General features: G+C 46.6%; 1 protein-coding gene and 1 long non-coding RNA gene across 2 annotated transcripts in view; one reads left to right on the forward strand and one right to left on the reverse strand.

The window, feature by feature from the left end:
• The window catches only part of Tram2 (translocation associated membrane protein 2), a 76,175-nt gene that overhangs the window by 5,773 nt on the left and 53,825 nt on the right, over positions 1-16,577 (reverse strand). Inside the window, exons 3-10 of the mRNA XM_015487847.2 lie at positions 12,449-12,558; positions 11,829-11,945; positions 5,528-5,586; positions 4,669-4,753; positions 4,021-4,091; positions 2,436-2,540; positions 2,016-2,159; positions 1,023-1,186 (exon numbers count right to left, since the gene is read on the reverse strand). Coding sequence (XP_015343333.1) covers positions 1,023-1,186; positions 2,016-2,159; positions 2,436-2,540; positions 4,021-4,091; positions 4,669-4,753; positions 5,528-5,586; positions 11,829-11,945; positions 12,449-12,558 — 855 coding nt within the window. The remainder of the gene's footprint in view (positions 1-1,022; positions 1,187-2,015; positions 2,160-2,435; positions 2,541-4,020; positions 4,092-4,668; positions 4,754-5,527; positions 5,587-11,828; positions 11,946-12,448; positions 12,559-16,577) is intronic.
• LOC125617488 lies at positions 7,446-9,312 on the forward strand. The gene is made up of 2 exons (XR_007348519.1): positions 7,446-7,626; positions 8,131-9,312. It is a non-coding gene; the product is annotated as an uncharacterized LOC125617488 (long non-coding RNA).

Below are 16,577 nucleotides of genomic sequence, written 5' to 3' on the forward strand. Positions count from 1 at the left end.
CTGGGGATGACACACAGAAACACGGTATCAGGTAGCTGCCCTCCTGCCCAGGCCTGGGGCTGAGGTGAGAGCTCCCTGGAGTCACTTAAATGATGCCAGTGCCCACAGTTCCTTTCAGGCTTCTACGGGGCACCAACTCATTTCAGCAATAGCTCCTAAGAATGGGGGCAACAGAAAGAGGGTACAAAAGGCTTTAGGGAAAGGCCTTACTCAGATGCCTCAAACTCCTCTGGCAGAAAAATTGTGCTCTTTTATTGTTGTGGAAAAGACTTCCATGTGCTTGATCCAAATCAAATAGGCACTTCAGAGGCAGCCTCTGGCCACTCCCCCACCCCCAGGCCTCCTCCTCACATCCAGCTGCGCACGTGTCTGCTTCAAACACACAAGCCCTTGCCAAGCAGGCAGCTGCCTGGAGAAAGGCAGGTGAGTCAGAAAACAGATCCCAGTGCAGACAAGCTCCCAGGCTGGACAGGAAGTGAAGGGCTGGGAATGCTCAGGACCTATGGGGGTAGGTGATAAGTGGGGTGTGTGTAGGGGCCAAAGGACAGGTAGGTGTCCCGCCCCTGCCACCCACCTAGCACTGTGTCATTGTGAGTCATTCCTGAACAGAGAAGGAGCCAACAATCCAGGAAGCAGAGGCAGGCCGAGATGCAGAACACAAGGGCAGGTGAGGACACAGCAGGGCACTGTGTAGCATAGGGCATGGGTGGGGGTGGCAGCAGCAGCAGAACTTGGCTGGGCTCCAGAAACCACCCTGAGGACATGTTTCCCGCCAGGGGTCCCCACCCAGCACAGCCCTGCCTCACAGAGGCCTGGGATCCTGGCCTAGTTAGGGCCAGCCCTGCCCACACTCTGTCCTTGGCCCATGCCCAGCCACGCGCCAGTCACGGAGCCCCAGGCCCAGGGAAATAGGAAGGAGGAGCCAGCAAGACTCGTGTGTGGCGTGCCCAAGAGCCGCCAGCTCCTCCCCACCCATCCCAGACAGACCTCACCCTCTCTTAGCCTCGGGCCCTGGCACTCACCAGATTCTCTCTTGATGAGCCTGGCTGGAAGCCTTGGGGCAGCTGGGATTCTCCGCTTGGCGCTCTGCTCATTCCAGTATTCCCGCCAGTGCCTCAGCTGGGAGTGGATGAAGCGCCACATGAGCCAGGCCTGGGCAGCACACACCAGCAGTAGCATGCAGAGCCTGTGAGGCAGAGAAGCTGGCTTGAGGGTGGGGCTTAGACCAGAGTCCTCAAATGGGGAGACAAGGCCTGGACTGTACGGCTTCCATGGCCAGTCCCCTCACATTGCCACTATCATTAGGAAGAGCATGTGCTGTGGTCATTATACTAGCACACTTCAGCAATGTTGAAGTAAGAGAGATGGGAAGGAGGTGGTTATGCATCAAGCTCCACAATCACACTACTCTCATGCCTGGGGGGAGCCTCATATCCATAGCACAGAGTAAGGCTAATATAAACTCCACAGATATGGGTAGAATTCAAATGACTGAATTATGATATACCTGAAATAATTCTGAGAGTGGCTTCTCATCCAGCATGTCACTTAAAAGAGCAGCAACCTTGGACAGTCACACCTTCCAAGGCCTGTGTACTCATGGTAGCATATGGCTTCTGGTTGTTTCCCTTGACCACCGGCCAACCTCTGGATGATAGAGGTTTAAAGAGTCCTCACATGGTTGTAAGGATCAACTGAAAGACCAGACGTAAAACCTCTTGTGCACCACAAAGTGTTGCACAAAGGTAAGAGGATTTGTATTTGGATTGAGATCCTGACTGCAGTCTGAGCAAACCAGAGCCAGGAAGTAAAGAAGGTTTTGAGGGAAGCAGAAGGCTGGTATCTCCTCTCCCCTCAGGCCTGATGTTCAGAGATTTCCAGCTAAACCTCAGCATTTGGGAGACTCAAAGGTCTGCTGCCTCTTGACCTTCTGCAGGAGTTGTGCCAAGTTCAGAAGGTTCCCGGCAGCTCTCAGGGAGCCCTGATTCATTACCTTGGGCTTCTGCCCAACTCACCTGCAAAGCAAGGTGTTGAAGTTCCCTTTCTCAGGATCAAATGCCTGGTTTTCCATGCGAGCCAGTCCAAAGCCAATGGCCAGTACAGCGAGGGTGAGAATGAAGAGGCGTGTGACCCCAAACACAGCAGCCCAGGCATTAAACCTACTCACAGAGGCAGAAAACAGATGTTAATCTTTACGGCTCTTGAAAGAACCTTCACTCAGACCCTGAGTGGGAAGAGGACTCAAAGAGAGCCTAGTAAGGTACTTGAGAGGTATCTTCAATAAGATGCTCCCCCACTACCAAAAAACCTTAGGTGCAACCTGCAGACAAGTAAGCACGTAAACCCAGGATAAGAGCCTCTACCCGCTCAGGTCTCAGAGGAGGCCCATGTTCCTAAGGCCTCTGAGTGGGCCAGTCCCTGGCAGCTCTACTTACAGTTTCTCATTGTTTTCGTCTGCGAAGTAGAAGAGTCGTGCCATGTGGAAGAGGAACTCAGTGGAGTACTGCAAAAGCAGCAAGATCAGGCCCAGGCGGCTCAGGCTGCAGACAAAAGATGAGCTTTACCCTCCCCACAAGCAGAAACCATGGCCCCATCTTGTCCTAGGCTGTCCCATGTGCCTGGACACTGTTTTCTACTCTACTTGCTGGGCGGGCCCTGATTCATCCTTTAAGATTCAGGTTAGCTATTGCACTTTTAGGAGTTTTTCCCAAAGCCTAACCTCCCTCGGCTCTTCCCTGCCCTATCTGGGTCAGGTGCCCTTGTCTGTTCCCACCATGGACCTGACATAGGCTCTTCATAGCACTCACTCATCATCCTGCTAGAACCAAGCACATAAAAGGTGCTCAGAACAAGTGTGCAGAGGTTGGAAACATGAAGGATTCCTGCTATGTGATGTCATTACCCAGTCCTTCAGGCTGAGAGTGGGGAAGCAGGAGGCACTCTTCCTGTGTGGTGCTCCGCGCAAAACCACTGGGGAGATGGTGCAGAGTGGTTTCCTTAGACCCATGCTACATGTGACCCATGAGCATCCAATACCAGGCAGAGCTGGCACACACAGCTTGCACCCCTCCAAGGCCCATCCAGGAAGTGACTTGGCTCTAGGCCTCTCTGGGACACCAGAGGTTGAGCAATGCTACCCTCTTGGACTCTTATTAACCCAACCCAGTCATTCTCACAGGATGCCTGCTGTGAGAACCCAGGAGACAGGGGCTCACAGACCTCCAGGCACTAGCAAAAGTTACACATAGCAAGCACTCAAATGACAGCCTAGAGGAAGTATAGGGAGCTCAACCCTATGTGGATAAAGCTCAGGTAAAGTCCAAATTATAAATGAAATGACCTTTTCATCCTACATAAAACAGACCCTCAAGATCAAACTCTAGGGCTAGGATGTGGCTCAGTGGTAGAAAGCTTGCCTAGCATGTGTGAGGTTCTAGGTTTGATCCTCAGAACTGCATATAAATAAATAAAGATAAAGGTCCATCAACAACTAAAAAAAAAAAAAAGAAAAGAAAAGAAAAGATCAAACACTATAGCAACTCTGTACTTCCAGAACAATCAAGCAGTAAACTACTCTCCATGACATTATAAACCAAAGAGAAGGGAATCCTAGGGTCATGGGCTCAAGCAGCACTTGGATACTGAGGTGGAAGCCCAGCTTCAGGCTACCTTTAACCTGCAAAGCCATGGTTCAAGGGCCAGCATCTGTCAAAGTCTTCTCTGGTTTTCTTCAGGTTGAGGCTATCACTCTTTGACTTCCCATGGCTGGTGAAACAGACTTTATTATAGTGCTCATCATAGTAAATTGTCCTTACAGTAAATTGTCTATATCTCTCCTACCAGATAGAGAATGAACCACTGAAGATCAAACAACATTCCATTATCCTTCTCTGTGTCCCCATGTCTTAGCATGGTATCTGGTACATAGAGGGCATCTAATCAATGCCTTCTAATTGAATGATTGTGAATAGCAGGGACATAAGAAGGAAAGGAACTCTGGTGGCTCAAGGTCTCACTCACTTTAAGAGGTATGCTCCAGCTATGTGGATCAGGTACAGGCAAATGTACTGGAGCTGGCGGGGAATCTCCTCCTGGAAACAAGAGCAGCAGACAGTAAACTTGTCCCTTCCCTACCTGAGGATGCAGGGAATGCAGGGAAAGCGTGAGGGCCAGGTCCCCCTAACCCCTCCAGGACTGGGTGGCTTTAACTCATAGTACATGTCGCACTAGAGTCCGTCGTGCTGGGCTGCTGCAAAGTTCAAGGGTGAGGCAGCAGCTTCGGGTCTCGTGTTAGAGGGCAAGGCGTGGACTGAGGAGTAGAACATGGGGACTGGGGAAGTGGGCTTTTGGAATTAATTCAGACTGAAACAATTTTTTTAAAAAGCTGTGGGAGTGGCAAACATCTCTCCAGGATCTTGACATTAGATTTTGCCCAAAGCCACACTCCTGGAAGAGGCAGGCAAGAGACTGACACTGGTGGCCGCTCATGAGGTTCCAAAAGGCACTGCCACAGAGGCTGAGTCAGCATTTACCTCAAGCACCAAACATCCCATCACCAGCCCACACCCTGTGCTCTGGAGGAAGGGAAGGGAGGCAGACAAAGGGAACACAGGAGGGGAATGGAGAATGAAGGAACTCCCTGGGGCGGCAGGAAAAGCACATACTCACCTTCCGTACCTTCTGGAAGTAAAGCTCGGGAAGTGCATGCAACCAGTAGGCCAGCTGGCACAGGTAGAAAAACTTCACCTGGAAGCTGGAAAATAGGGAGGAGTCTCAAAGAGGGTACAGCACCACATTCTGCTGGTGCTTGCCAAGCACACAGGTCCAGGAGCTGGGGGCAAGGCCTGCCACCACTACATCCACAGTGGCCATGCCATATACAAGACCATCTAAAGGGACATGTAAAGTCCATGGAAGAAAAAAGCAGTATCACAAGTATACAAAGGAGGAGGAGTTCTTCAGCCTCCAGAAGGGAAAGCTGAGGAAGGCGCTGATTCCAGGGCACTTTGGATGGACATGGTGACCATAGAACACAATGAACAATGGCTGGATTCAAGTAGCAAAGGAAGATCTAGCTCAGCTCTACATCCTTTGCTATTGTTGCTCTGAAAGGTCATAGGAGAGGCAAAAAGTGGCCTCCTGGAAACTAGAGATGGGCCTGAGACATGGCAGCACCAGAGAGGCATGGGATGCTGCCTCTGACAGAGCTCATCAGCCACAGAGGATGGACAGGAAGATGTGCTGTGAATGGCACAAAGCCAAAAGACTCTGTGGGGAGTTCTACTTTGTATCTGTCAGTTTAGGTGCCTCTGTGGGAAGAGCCAGTGCAGGTGACATTCCATTTGGGGATTCTCTGGGAGGAAACAGCCATACACAGGCCTACTGCCCACAACACTATGCCTCAATAGGCTCAGGACATGATCTGGTCCTCATGCCAGTTGGCCCTGTAATGTTCTGGCCACACTGTGGGATGAGAAGCCAGGGGACCACTTGTTCCTCCCTGGGGACCAGGCACAAGAATACTCACGAGAGGTACACATGCGGGTAGTCTTCCCAGAGGCTTCTTGGGTTTGTTAAGTATCCTTCCTGTGGTGGGTGAGAAGAGAGCACTTAGAGATGTGAACATGGGACCCACTGGGGTCCTGTCACTGGTCCAGGGGTCATGGCTGCACCCAACCCCCACGTGCTGAAAAGAGTAAGGAATAGGAAATGTGAAGACATAGAATGCCTATACCTGGGACCCACTGGCTCTCTTCCACCAGTGAAAGCCATGATCTAGTGGGAAGTGCCATGTTCAGGGTCTGGACACCTGGGTCTGAATGTGGACCTGACATGTACCAGCTGTCTCTGCCAAACAAGTTCATTTGTTCCCATAAGCTGTAAAATGAGGTTATGAATACCATCTCAGCAGAGTTATTGTTGGAAATCAACCTGATAGTTCTTGGACAATGTCTAGTATCATGCCTGGCCTGTAGGCACTCAGAAAATGCTTACAGAATGAATAAGCAAACGAACTAGAATCAACTTCCAATGGAAAACTGAAAGCTGAGACTGACTTTTCAGATTACCATAAATAAGAAGAACAGCAGGGCCCTGCAAACCTCACTGTGCATCAGGACTCTGACCCCCATCTTATGTTGCATCATGATTGCCACGTGTCTCCAACACTCTAGTGAAGTTCCATCACACTAGAGCATTTTCTTGCTCTTCTTTATGTCCCTAACAAGTAGCCCACACCCTATACACAGAGGGGGAAGTAACCTGAAAACATTCCCATCACACAACATCTAGAAATGGAATATAACAAATATGCTTTTAACAGCAAAGCAGAGCTCACAAGAAGATAAGGGAAACCCCACCCCCACTTCCAGGACCCAAAGAAACAGGGAACTAGAAGCCAGAGCAGTAAGTGACCTGTAGCAGCCCAGAAGGCACAGTCTTAGGACCAGGGTTGTAGTGCCCATACAGAAGACAGTGCCTTGGGAGGTGGAACCCAAGATGCAAGTATGAAATGAGGACCCTTGAAGGGCTACAACCTCAGAGAAAAAGTAGTCTAGAAAGTGTTGCTGATCAAAAAAAAAAAAAAAAAAAAGTCTGCTTAGTCAGGCCAAGGACGAAAACAAAAATATTTGCCCCAAATACCCACAATGTCAGGTTTGCTCTCACCTGGGTCTGGAGTTCAAACCACCTCGGTGATTCAGGAACCACCAGGCTGATAAATCAGTACTAACAGCATGTTGTAGTCCAGTGATACCCTGAGGACATACTATCACCTAAGGATACATGGGATTCCCACAGATAAACCCTTGAAATGTAAAAGATGAGCTTATAATCCAAGATTGTAAAACATAGGAGGAAAAAGTCCACCTTCAGCAAGAATCAACTGACACAGAGTCTAATAACAATATGTTAGTTGAATAAATGAATGACGGATGCTTTAAACAATTTCTTCGGGGGAAAAAAAATGAGGTCTCTTGTTTGTTACTCAGAGAAGTTTAGATTAGTATGACCTCTTGAAGAGAGAAGGAAATGGAATAGAGAAAAGATCTGAAATGAGATGGTTTTTCAGTAACACAGCTAAAAATCTAAGCTAGGCCACCAATTTCCTGGTTCTAGAACTCCAAGAAGGTTACTTCAGTAATCAGAAAATCAGTTAAGCTGGTAGCTGTATGGTTTAGACATGGTATCCCCCAAAAGCTCATATATGAGACAATGCAAAGTTCAGAGGAGAAATGACTGGGTTATATCCTTAACCTAATCAGTGATTAACTTAGTGTTAACTGGTGGCAAGTGGGGTGTGGCTGGAGGAAGTGGTTCATTGGGGATGTGGCTATGAGGTATGTATTTGTAGCTGGCAAGTGGAGACCTCTCTCTCTGTTTTCTGATCATCATGTGAGATGTTTCCCTCTGCCACACTCTTCTGCCATGATGTTCTGTCTCACCTTAAGCCCCAAAGAATGGAGCTTACTGTCTTATGTATGGAGACTTCTGAAACTGTGAGCCCTGAATAAACCTTTTTTCTTCTACAAGTGTGCTGGTGGAATCTTTTAGTCACAGTGGTGAAAAAGCTGTTTACAACGGTGGATTTGATGAGAAGACTGAGAACCTTGACTGTTTGCTCCAAAGGTAAGAGCAGGGGTTTTACAATGCTCAGGGGGATGAGAAGGTCAACTGGTTTAGTGAGAAGCACTCTAGTCTACTGTCTGTTGGATCTGAGATTGTATTTCCAACTGAGGCCTGATCCACCCTCGATCACTAACTGCCCTCTGGCCTATCATTTTGGGTACAATCCACACTGCCCCAGTGCCATAACTTGGGACCCCATGAGCACAATGACCTGATAGACCCAATCAGATACACATCCCAATGTAGTCACAATAACTTACAATGGAAGGAAAAGTCTCACTCAAACCCTATGGCCCCAATTACAATCTCTTCTCACACCTCCACCCCACTCCCTTGGTCACACACAGAGGCAGGAAGCTGTGGACATCAGGGTGGTGGCAGTGAGCTCTTTCACACACCCACATTGCTGCTACCCATTCGCCTCCCCTTTTTGCCATTAACACATCAGATCTGACCTCAGGCACAGTGACACCTGGTCTTCCACACTCTCTTGCTTCCTTCCAGGGAAATCAGAGGGGTGAGAACAACCCTTCCTAGAGGAAGCAGCAATGCACTTCACAGGAAAAATGGTACTTCTGGGACTGAGGTGGAAGAGGCACTTCTGCCAAAAAAAAAAGATGGGCCAAGAAAAGCAGCGCTGTGAGAATGCCGCAGCCTGCAGGGTCTTGTGACTTGCAAATGGGAACCCCCTCTGCTTGGCCTCTTCACTTAAGAGACAAAGAGGTCAGAATCTGGAAGCCAACACGCCAAGAAAACTCTCCAGAAAAATGCTGCCTTCTTGCGAATGTCCAGTCCACTGGGACTGGAGGAGGATGGGCGGAGGGAGGAAAGCTGAGAGAGCCAGAGGAAAAATGACTCACTGCTCTGAGAACAGCCTTTTCCAGACCTCTGTCCAGGCAGCTGTCTGAGGGAGAGCTGGGCTGGGCCACCTCTGAGCTTAGACATGCCAAGACACCTGAGTTCCTGGGGGCCAGAGAGGCACAGCAAGCACCTGTAACTCCTTCCGAACCCCATCCGCCCAAGGCCTCTGCAGATGGTTTGGGGGAGTTCTTGAAATCCTTTGTTCTCTTGTGACTCTGCACATCAACTCATAAGCTAAGCAAGGCCTCAGCGTGCTGGAGCGATTCCTTCTGCTTCCACAACAGCCTTCCTTTCTGGGGAATGATCAGAAAGAACCACAAAAACAGCAGAAGCCAGACATAACCCAGCCAGTTGCTAGAATCAGGCGTTCCCTATATTATTTGTTCATCAGGAACAACCATGTGCTACAAATCTGCTCCAAGGTGACTAGTCTATTAGTAGCAACCAGTTCTGACACTAATTCCCCTCCACCAGATTCTCACTGACCAGTGGGTTTTAGGTTTTAAAATATGAAAGTCAGACATACCAAAGAAGTCAGGCGAATGCTCACCCACCCTGCATTCTCCAGTGGAGTTTTATTATGTTTTTTTTTTTCTTCCTCTTTTTCCCTGAACAATGAATGATATATCAAAGATAAATTGAAAGTCAAAGATTGATGTTCTTATTTGGTTGGTCCAGCCATACTCCCATCACTCTGACTGCACATATACTAGAAAAATGCCTAAATCAAACACCAAATAAAACTGGTATTTTTGGTAAGAGGGATTTGGGATATATTTTTTCCTTTTTTTTTTTTAACTTTTTTGTATTACTTTAAAAATATGATCGTCTATGATGTTTATGAAAATCATCAATTCATTACATAAAAAATTGTTGAAGGCTAGAGAAATAAGATCATGTGCAGCCTAGTCATTCCTCACAGCCAATATTTAATGAGCACTTAGTATACGTCAGGCACTCTATAAAGGGTATAGCATAAGCATGGTGCCTGCTAGCAAATAGCTCAGGATCCAGTGTGAGGCAGGCACAGAGAACTACACATGAACCAGAACACCAGTAATGGGTGCAATGCATAAAATGCAAATGAGGTAACACTTAGGTGGAGACTGGATAGCAAGAAGGAGATGGACATGTGATGCCTGTGGAAGTAGCACTTGAGCAGAGGAACCACTAGTACAAAGTCTAGGAAACAGAAATGGCCAGAACAGTAAGAGGAACAAAGGTGGACACAGCAGGGCTGTGTCCCCTCAGATCAGACCAGTTAGGCCAGCAAGGCCCATATGACATGAGTGAGGGGGGAAAAAAGCCAATTTTACTTCAGCTATGAGAAGAGCTTTTAAGCAGGGTAAATGCATGATTTTACCTGGGTTTTGTACAGATCCATCTGGTAGAGCAGTTAATGGATTGGGGCAGGGGGGGCACAGAGTGGGCACAGCCTCCCTCTGGAAGGAGGACATTCAGTGTGCAGGTGAGAAATAACAGGCACTCAGGATTTACAACCTCGATACTGCTGACATCTGGGTCAGAAAACTCTTGGCTGTGGGATTTGTCCTCTGCAGTGAAGGGTATTTGGTAGCATTCCCGAGCTCCACCCACTGTGTGCCAGCAACCTGTTGCCAGGTGTCCCCAGAGGGACAAATTCCTAGACCACTGGGCTAGGAGTAGCTATACAGGTAGAAAGCAACAGACAGAATCTCAGTGCGTTCTGGGGCACAGAGCTGTTGGACCCACTGATGAGCTGACTGGAAAATGAAAGAAAGAGAAGAATCATGAAAAATTTGCATCATAAGAGAAAACTCTTGAGTTTAAAAAAACTAGTGTTTTTTTACTCCTTTTATAGAATTCCTCTTGCTCCTCCATCACTTTCCTCCCACGCAGATAATGAGGCAAGGAGTCTAGCGGTGTTACTAAGAGGTAGGATCACCAGAACTCTGTATGTTTCCCTGGTCTCTATGTCCTGCTGAACGTGCTGAGTGGGGAACTGCTCTCACCACCCAACATAAAAGACTGTTTGGAATTTCCCCAAGAAAAGCCCTCCATGCTTCCAAACTAATTTCCATCATCCTTTTCTAGTCTGTAAAGGACTGAGAAGCAAGACAACAGTTGAGTGCTTCACACGCTAAAAAGGGTATTGTAACTTCGCTCTGGTCTCCAAATCTGGCCCCCATGTGTCACAGCTAGGGTGGAATGTCTGGGGGTGAGGCTGAAAGGGTAAAGTGGGTCACAGATGAGGCAATATTTCCCATGAAAGATCAGTTGAGTTACATGTCCTTGGGTATCCTGAGGCCATTCTACCTCAAAGCAGCTAAGGTCTCCATAGGCTGGCATGAACTCACTGGGGGTGGGGAGAGGCCTGAAACTCCAGTTTCAGGACAAGGGAAGGGTATATGCAAGGTAAGTCCACCAGAGGAGAATGACATGGACTTCAGCTCAAGAGAATAATAGTCTTAGGTCCCTCATTTAAAATTCCTAGTGTACTGCTTAGAAAAACCACTTTACAATGAAATAATAATAGGAATAAAAGCAATATACAAAAGGACATGTTAACTCTTGCTTTAGGAATATTAAGTCCATATTCAGCTCTGGGCCCATCCCTGTCACAGAAGGCACAGAGGAGGAATGTGTGGGAGGCAGGAAAGGAAATCGCAAAGAGGTCATAGGGTCGATGAATTTTCTACGCCCAAGGTCGGGATTTCTCATGGGACCAGGTTATAGACAGGAGGGATTCCAGGGAAGAGTAGGTGTTAATTAAAAACTTCCTAGCATGACAGGCAGGGTCTTGTTATAGTGAACCTCAAAGGACTATCCACATTCCTTTATAAGAAGAAATTCTGCTGTATCAAAGATGGCTTGAAATAAATCCTATTGTAGAAAGGGGAGGAATAAATCATTTGGTCCTGTAGGCAAGTGTGGGAAAGGGCACTATGTAGACAGGGCAATGCTGGCCTTGTGTATGGGAGGCCAATGCAGCAAAGCAGAAAGTAAGCTGGATTTGGAGCTGGACTTCCAAGGCCAAGCCATCCTTGGAAACACATAGCTACAGATAATCTGCAATATCTGAGCTTGAGATTCTTCAGTCTATAACACAGGTACTGGAATGGACATGAAATCGACCTTATGGAATTGGCCTGGTGAAACTATATAGTGCTGTGTAGGTACATGCTATAAAGTGGCATCTATGTCATTTAGCCTCTCATGAAATACTATGTGAGTGCAAAGAGTTTTAGTTCTAAGAAAGTTACGCCTTACTCTTCTTCTCTGCAAGCCCTTTGTGGTCATTTATCAGCAATACAAGAGACAGAGCTGCCTCTCACCCATCAGCAGTCCCGAGGGCCACTCACCGTCAACACCACGTAGAAGCACCACACCACTGAGCTGAGATGAAAGACGACCAGCTGTCCAGATTCATTGAACTTGCTGTGTTTGACTTTGGAGAGATGAAGCCGTTTGCTGATTTTCTAAAGGATAAAGAAAACCCCACATATCAATAAACAAGAGCATTCATATCTGACAGATTTCAAACTCATTTCCTCCCCATGAAAGGATTAAACATTGTTGGAAGTCTGAGCCCTACTATAAACCAAGTTATTAGTGCAAGCCTACTGCATACATACAGTGCTTAGCTTAAGGCAAACGTTTTGAAAAAACAGCAAGACTCACATCTTTTCCTTATACATAAAGAAAACAGCCCTTAATCATGTCACGTACAACAGACCCATAAGGACAGTCTTGTCATATTTCAGACAGTTTCTCCTGTGTAATAAATACTGCTGTCCCATGTGCTGATTAATGAAGGATGTTGAGGACAAACTGTGGTAAGGGAAGTCCATCAATAGGATCAGCCAGGGGATACAAATTAGGAGGTGCACGGATTCAAAACTGTAGTTTCCTCCAAGGCAAGGTCCTCTACCACAAGGCATCTCCCCAGCTCCTGATCTCAGAATCCAGACATTGCACTTACATCTAAAATGTATTCTTGAACCACAGCGTGCAAGATGATGGTGATGAAGATGTAGAACAAGATTGTTACCAGGTCCTTCGGGCCGTAGTGGTAGTGCACCGTCTCACTGTCTGTGGGGGTAAGAAAAGCTCCATCAGCATCCCCAGGATGAGGAAAGCTCTGTGGCCCCAAAGTGAAGACATGAGAAGCAGGATGTGCCATCAGACACTGTTTGCTGTAGCACTAGACTTAGAAGAATGTTTCTGCCCCAGCATCCTATCCAACCTCTGGACTTGGCCCTTGTAAAGCACAAATCAGGGAGGGCTAAGTGTATCACCATATTTTGATGACTGTATGTCTCCTAAGTCTGGGCAGGAGAGTACAGTGGTTAGGAGCCAGGGGTTGAAGACAACCAATTTCCACAGTTGGCTCCATCACAAGCTGGTTGTGTGTCTTTTTTAAGTAACTAACCTTTCTGTGCCTTCATTTCCTCCCCTGTAAAATGGGACTATAGTTACACTCCATCAGGGCAGCACAGCATGGGTTAAGAGTGTGAACTCAGAAGCTTGACTGCCTGAGTTTGTATCACAGCTCTGTCTTTTGCAACCCATGTGACCTCTATGTGTAACCTTTAAATGCTTCGGTTTCCTCATCAATAAAGTGAGGATGACAAATACAGGGTTATTTTGAGAAATAGATGAATTTATTAGTATAAAGTGCTTACAACAGTGTCTAACATGTAGTAAGTGCTATATGAGTATTTGTTACTGTTGGGTTACTATGAGGATTAAATGAGATAATCTGTATGCCAGATGCTTATTACAATACTTATAACTTACAGCAAGCCTGCAACAAATAGGGATTTATTAGATAATGGTAATAAATTAGATGGAATCCCAGACATAGAAGTCTTGTAAAACTCTGCCACTGCAGCCTTCTCCACAGACAGAGGCTGGCTCCAGTGAGCAGGCGGCAAGGCTGCAGGAGCCTGGGGAATGCCTGTCGGGATCTTGCAGCTCTGTAACCAGCATGCTCTGGGCAGACACTCAGGCTTCCTCTCCAGCTGTGCTGTGTTGCCCTGAGTCATACACATGAGTCATTGCTTTGTTGGAATGCATTTACCAGAGGTAGACCAGGGTCTGGCTGGCCAGAGGATGAAGTAAAGTCAAACTGGATCACTGTGAGAGTCACCCTTAACCTCAACACCGTGGACTAGGAGAATGTGACAATGGGTGGTGTCAAGGACAGAGAGAACATGAACTTTGAAATCAGACAAACTTTCCTTTTCACTTTTCCTCCTCTTTTCCACAAAGATCTACTCTGTGAGAGGTCATGGGCTAACCTGTGAAATAGGGAGATAAAAGATGCTGCCTGCCAGGCAGGGGCACAATGGCATGTGCCTGTAATCCCAGTAACTGGAGGATGAGTCAGGAGGATCACAGGTTAGAGGTCAGCCTGGGCAACTTTGCAATACTTGGTTTCAAAATAAAACAAATAAATAAAAAGGGCTGGGATTAGAGCACCTGTGGGTTCAAACCTCAGTACTATGGAACAAAAAAAAAGACACTGTCCTTGGTAACCAATTGCACAGTCCAGCAAGGAGACTGACAAACATACAATTACACTACAGAAAGGCACATGCTGCCAAATGGCAAACGCAGAGGGCCACACCAAGAAGGATGGGCTCTAGCTGGGGTGGAAGTGCAGGGGTCCCTGGTCAGTGAATGGGATACATGGAAATCCAAGAATAGGCAGATAGTGGTGTGGGCATCCTAGGCAGAGAAATCAGCATCTGCCAAGGGTGCAGGGAAGGGTACTGGGGCAGCAGGAAGGGAGTTAGGGCAAACAAGGAAACTGTTGTGAATGGCCTGTGTGCTACTGATATCCTGAAGACAAGGAGAAGATATCCAAAAATTCAAATTAGACAGGAAAACAATGAGACTTGGGTTTTGGAAAATTTACTCAGCAGCCTGAACAGTGGCACATCTGGAGATGAGAATTCCTGGAGGTGAGGGCACCTGGAGGTGAAAAGACACCTGGAGGTGAGGGCACCTGTCAGGAACTTGCCCTGTGATCCAGGAAGGGAATCTTGGGGGCTGAATTAAGGCAGGAGGAGAGAACAGGAAGGTGGAGGAAGGGTGTTGATGGTGAAGAACAAATGAGACATGGTGGCAGATGGTAACCAGGCACCGAGGACTAAGAAGACACAGGAGGTGAGGGAGAAGAGATGCACGTGTGACTCGGCCTCCTGTCTCTGTTCCACCATCTGTGAGGCTGGGATTGCATTTTCCCTGTCTTCCTCATAAGGGAGGATCAAAGGAGACAAACTTGATTGCAGCATATTTTGAAACTATAAAATAACTAAACACACTCAATGTTTCACCATCAAGACCAAATGGGATTTTACTGAATCAAACAAGTATAGCCTAAAATTTGTGAAATAACACCCATGGGGGCTTCAGGTTGTTTGTTCTAAAGCTTCCTAAGGGTCACCTGCCTTTCTTTACTCCAAACACTATAGTTCCAAACAGAAGTGGTCACAGCCTTAAATCCTTCTTGAAAGAATGAATATACAGAGCCTGGGGAGCAGCTCTGCAGTGGAACCCTAGCCTGGCATGTGCAAGGCCCTCAGCACCACAAAAAAAGAAAGGTAGGTAGGTAGGTGAATACACTCTTGTGTCCTTCACTGTTGAGCTGCATGCATATATGCTTATCACAAACCATGTGCAGGGCTCTGGACCGAGTTGGGAAGAGAGTAGTAGGTAGGTGGGCAGAGCCCCAGCCCTCTTGGAGCTTAGCACTTGGTATGGTTTGGATGTGAGGTGTACCCAAAAGCTTACATGTGAGACAATGCAAGAAGTTTCAGAGAAGAAATGATTGGGTTGTAAGAGTCTTAACCCAATCAGTGAATTAATCCCCTGTTAAGGATTAACTAAGTGGTAACTGAAGTACTAGGATATGGCTGAAGGAGGTGGGAATTGGGCATGGCTTTGGTGTCTATATTTGTATTTGGCAAGTGGAGACCTCTCTCTCTCTGCTTTCTGATCACTGTGTGAGCTGGTTCCCTCTGCCACATTCTTCTGCCATGATGTTCTGCCTCACTTGGAGGAGCCCCAAGGAATGGAGCCCACCTTCTAAGGACCAAGACCTCTGAAACTGTGAGCCCTCAAATAAACTTTTCCTCCTTTAAAATTGTTCTGGTCAGATCTTCTAGTCATAGCAGCGAAAAAGCTAACTAAAACAGCACTATATACCAAATCCTCATATACTTAAAAACCATACATGTATATAGCATAATTTGGTCAATTTCATTCCTCCCTTTTCCAGTCCCTCCTCCCTATCACCTTCCTCGACTCCACTGATCTCCCTTCTATTGTCATGGGATTCACACTTCCAATTGTATACCTAAAAAGCACCAATTTTTTAAAAAAAACTATAAATGAATAGAAGGAAGATCAGTAGGTAGAGGAAGGGGAACAGCAAGAAGGAGGGAAATAAGAAGGAAAGAGGAAGTAATAAGACCTGATTTCGAGTGAATTATATTCTATGCATGTATTCTATACTCTCTCCATTTCTCTTTGGAACGATAGTGTTTGGAGCAAAGAAAGGCAGGTGACCCTCAGGAAGCTTTAGACAAATACCTGAAGCCCCCATGGGTGTTATTTCACAAATTTTAGGCTGTACTTGTTTGACTCAATAAAATCCCATTTTGCCTAATAATGATGGTCTTGATGGTGAAATAGTGTGTTTAGTTATTTTATAGTTTCAAAATATGCTGCCATTAAGTTTGTCTCCTTTGATCCTCCTTTATGAGGAAGACAGGAAAAATGCAATCCCAGTTCAAAATGAACCCCCAAATTACGTACAACTATAATATATTAATAAAAACATTTTTAAAAAGTGGCTAAAGAAATTCAGCTCAGCATCAACAACAACAAAAACCAACTCAATTTGAAAAATAGGCAAAGAACTTGAATTGACATTTTTCCAAAGAAGACATATGAATGGCTAACAAGTACATAAAAGGATGCTTAACATCGCTGACCATTATGGAAATGCACATAAAAATCACCTCAGACCTACTAGAGTGGCTATCATAAAAAAAGTATTGGTGAGGATGTGGAGAAATTAGAACACTTGTGCTTGTTGG

Source organism: Marmota marmota, unplaced genomic scaffold, assembly GCF_001458135.2.
Source record: "Marmota marmota marmota unplaced genomic scaffold, marMar, whole genome shotgun sequence".
Lineage (NCBI taxonomy): Eukaryota > Metazoa > Chordata > Mammalia > Rodentia > Sciuridae > Marmota > Marmota marmota.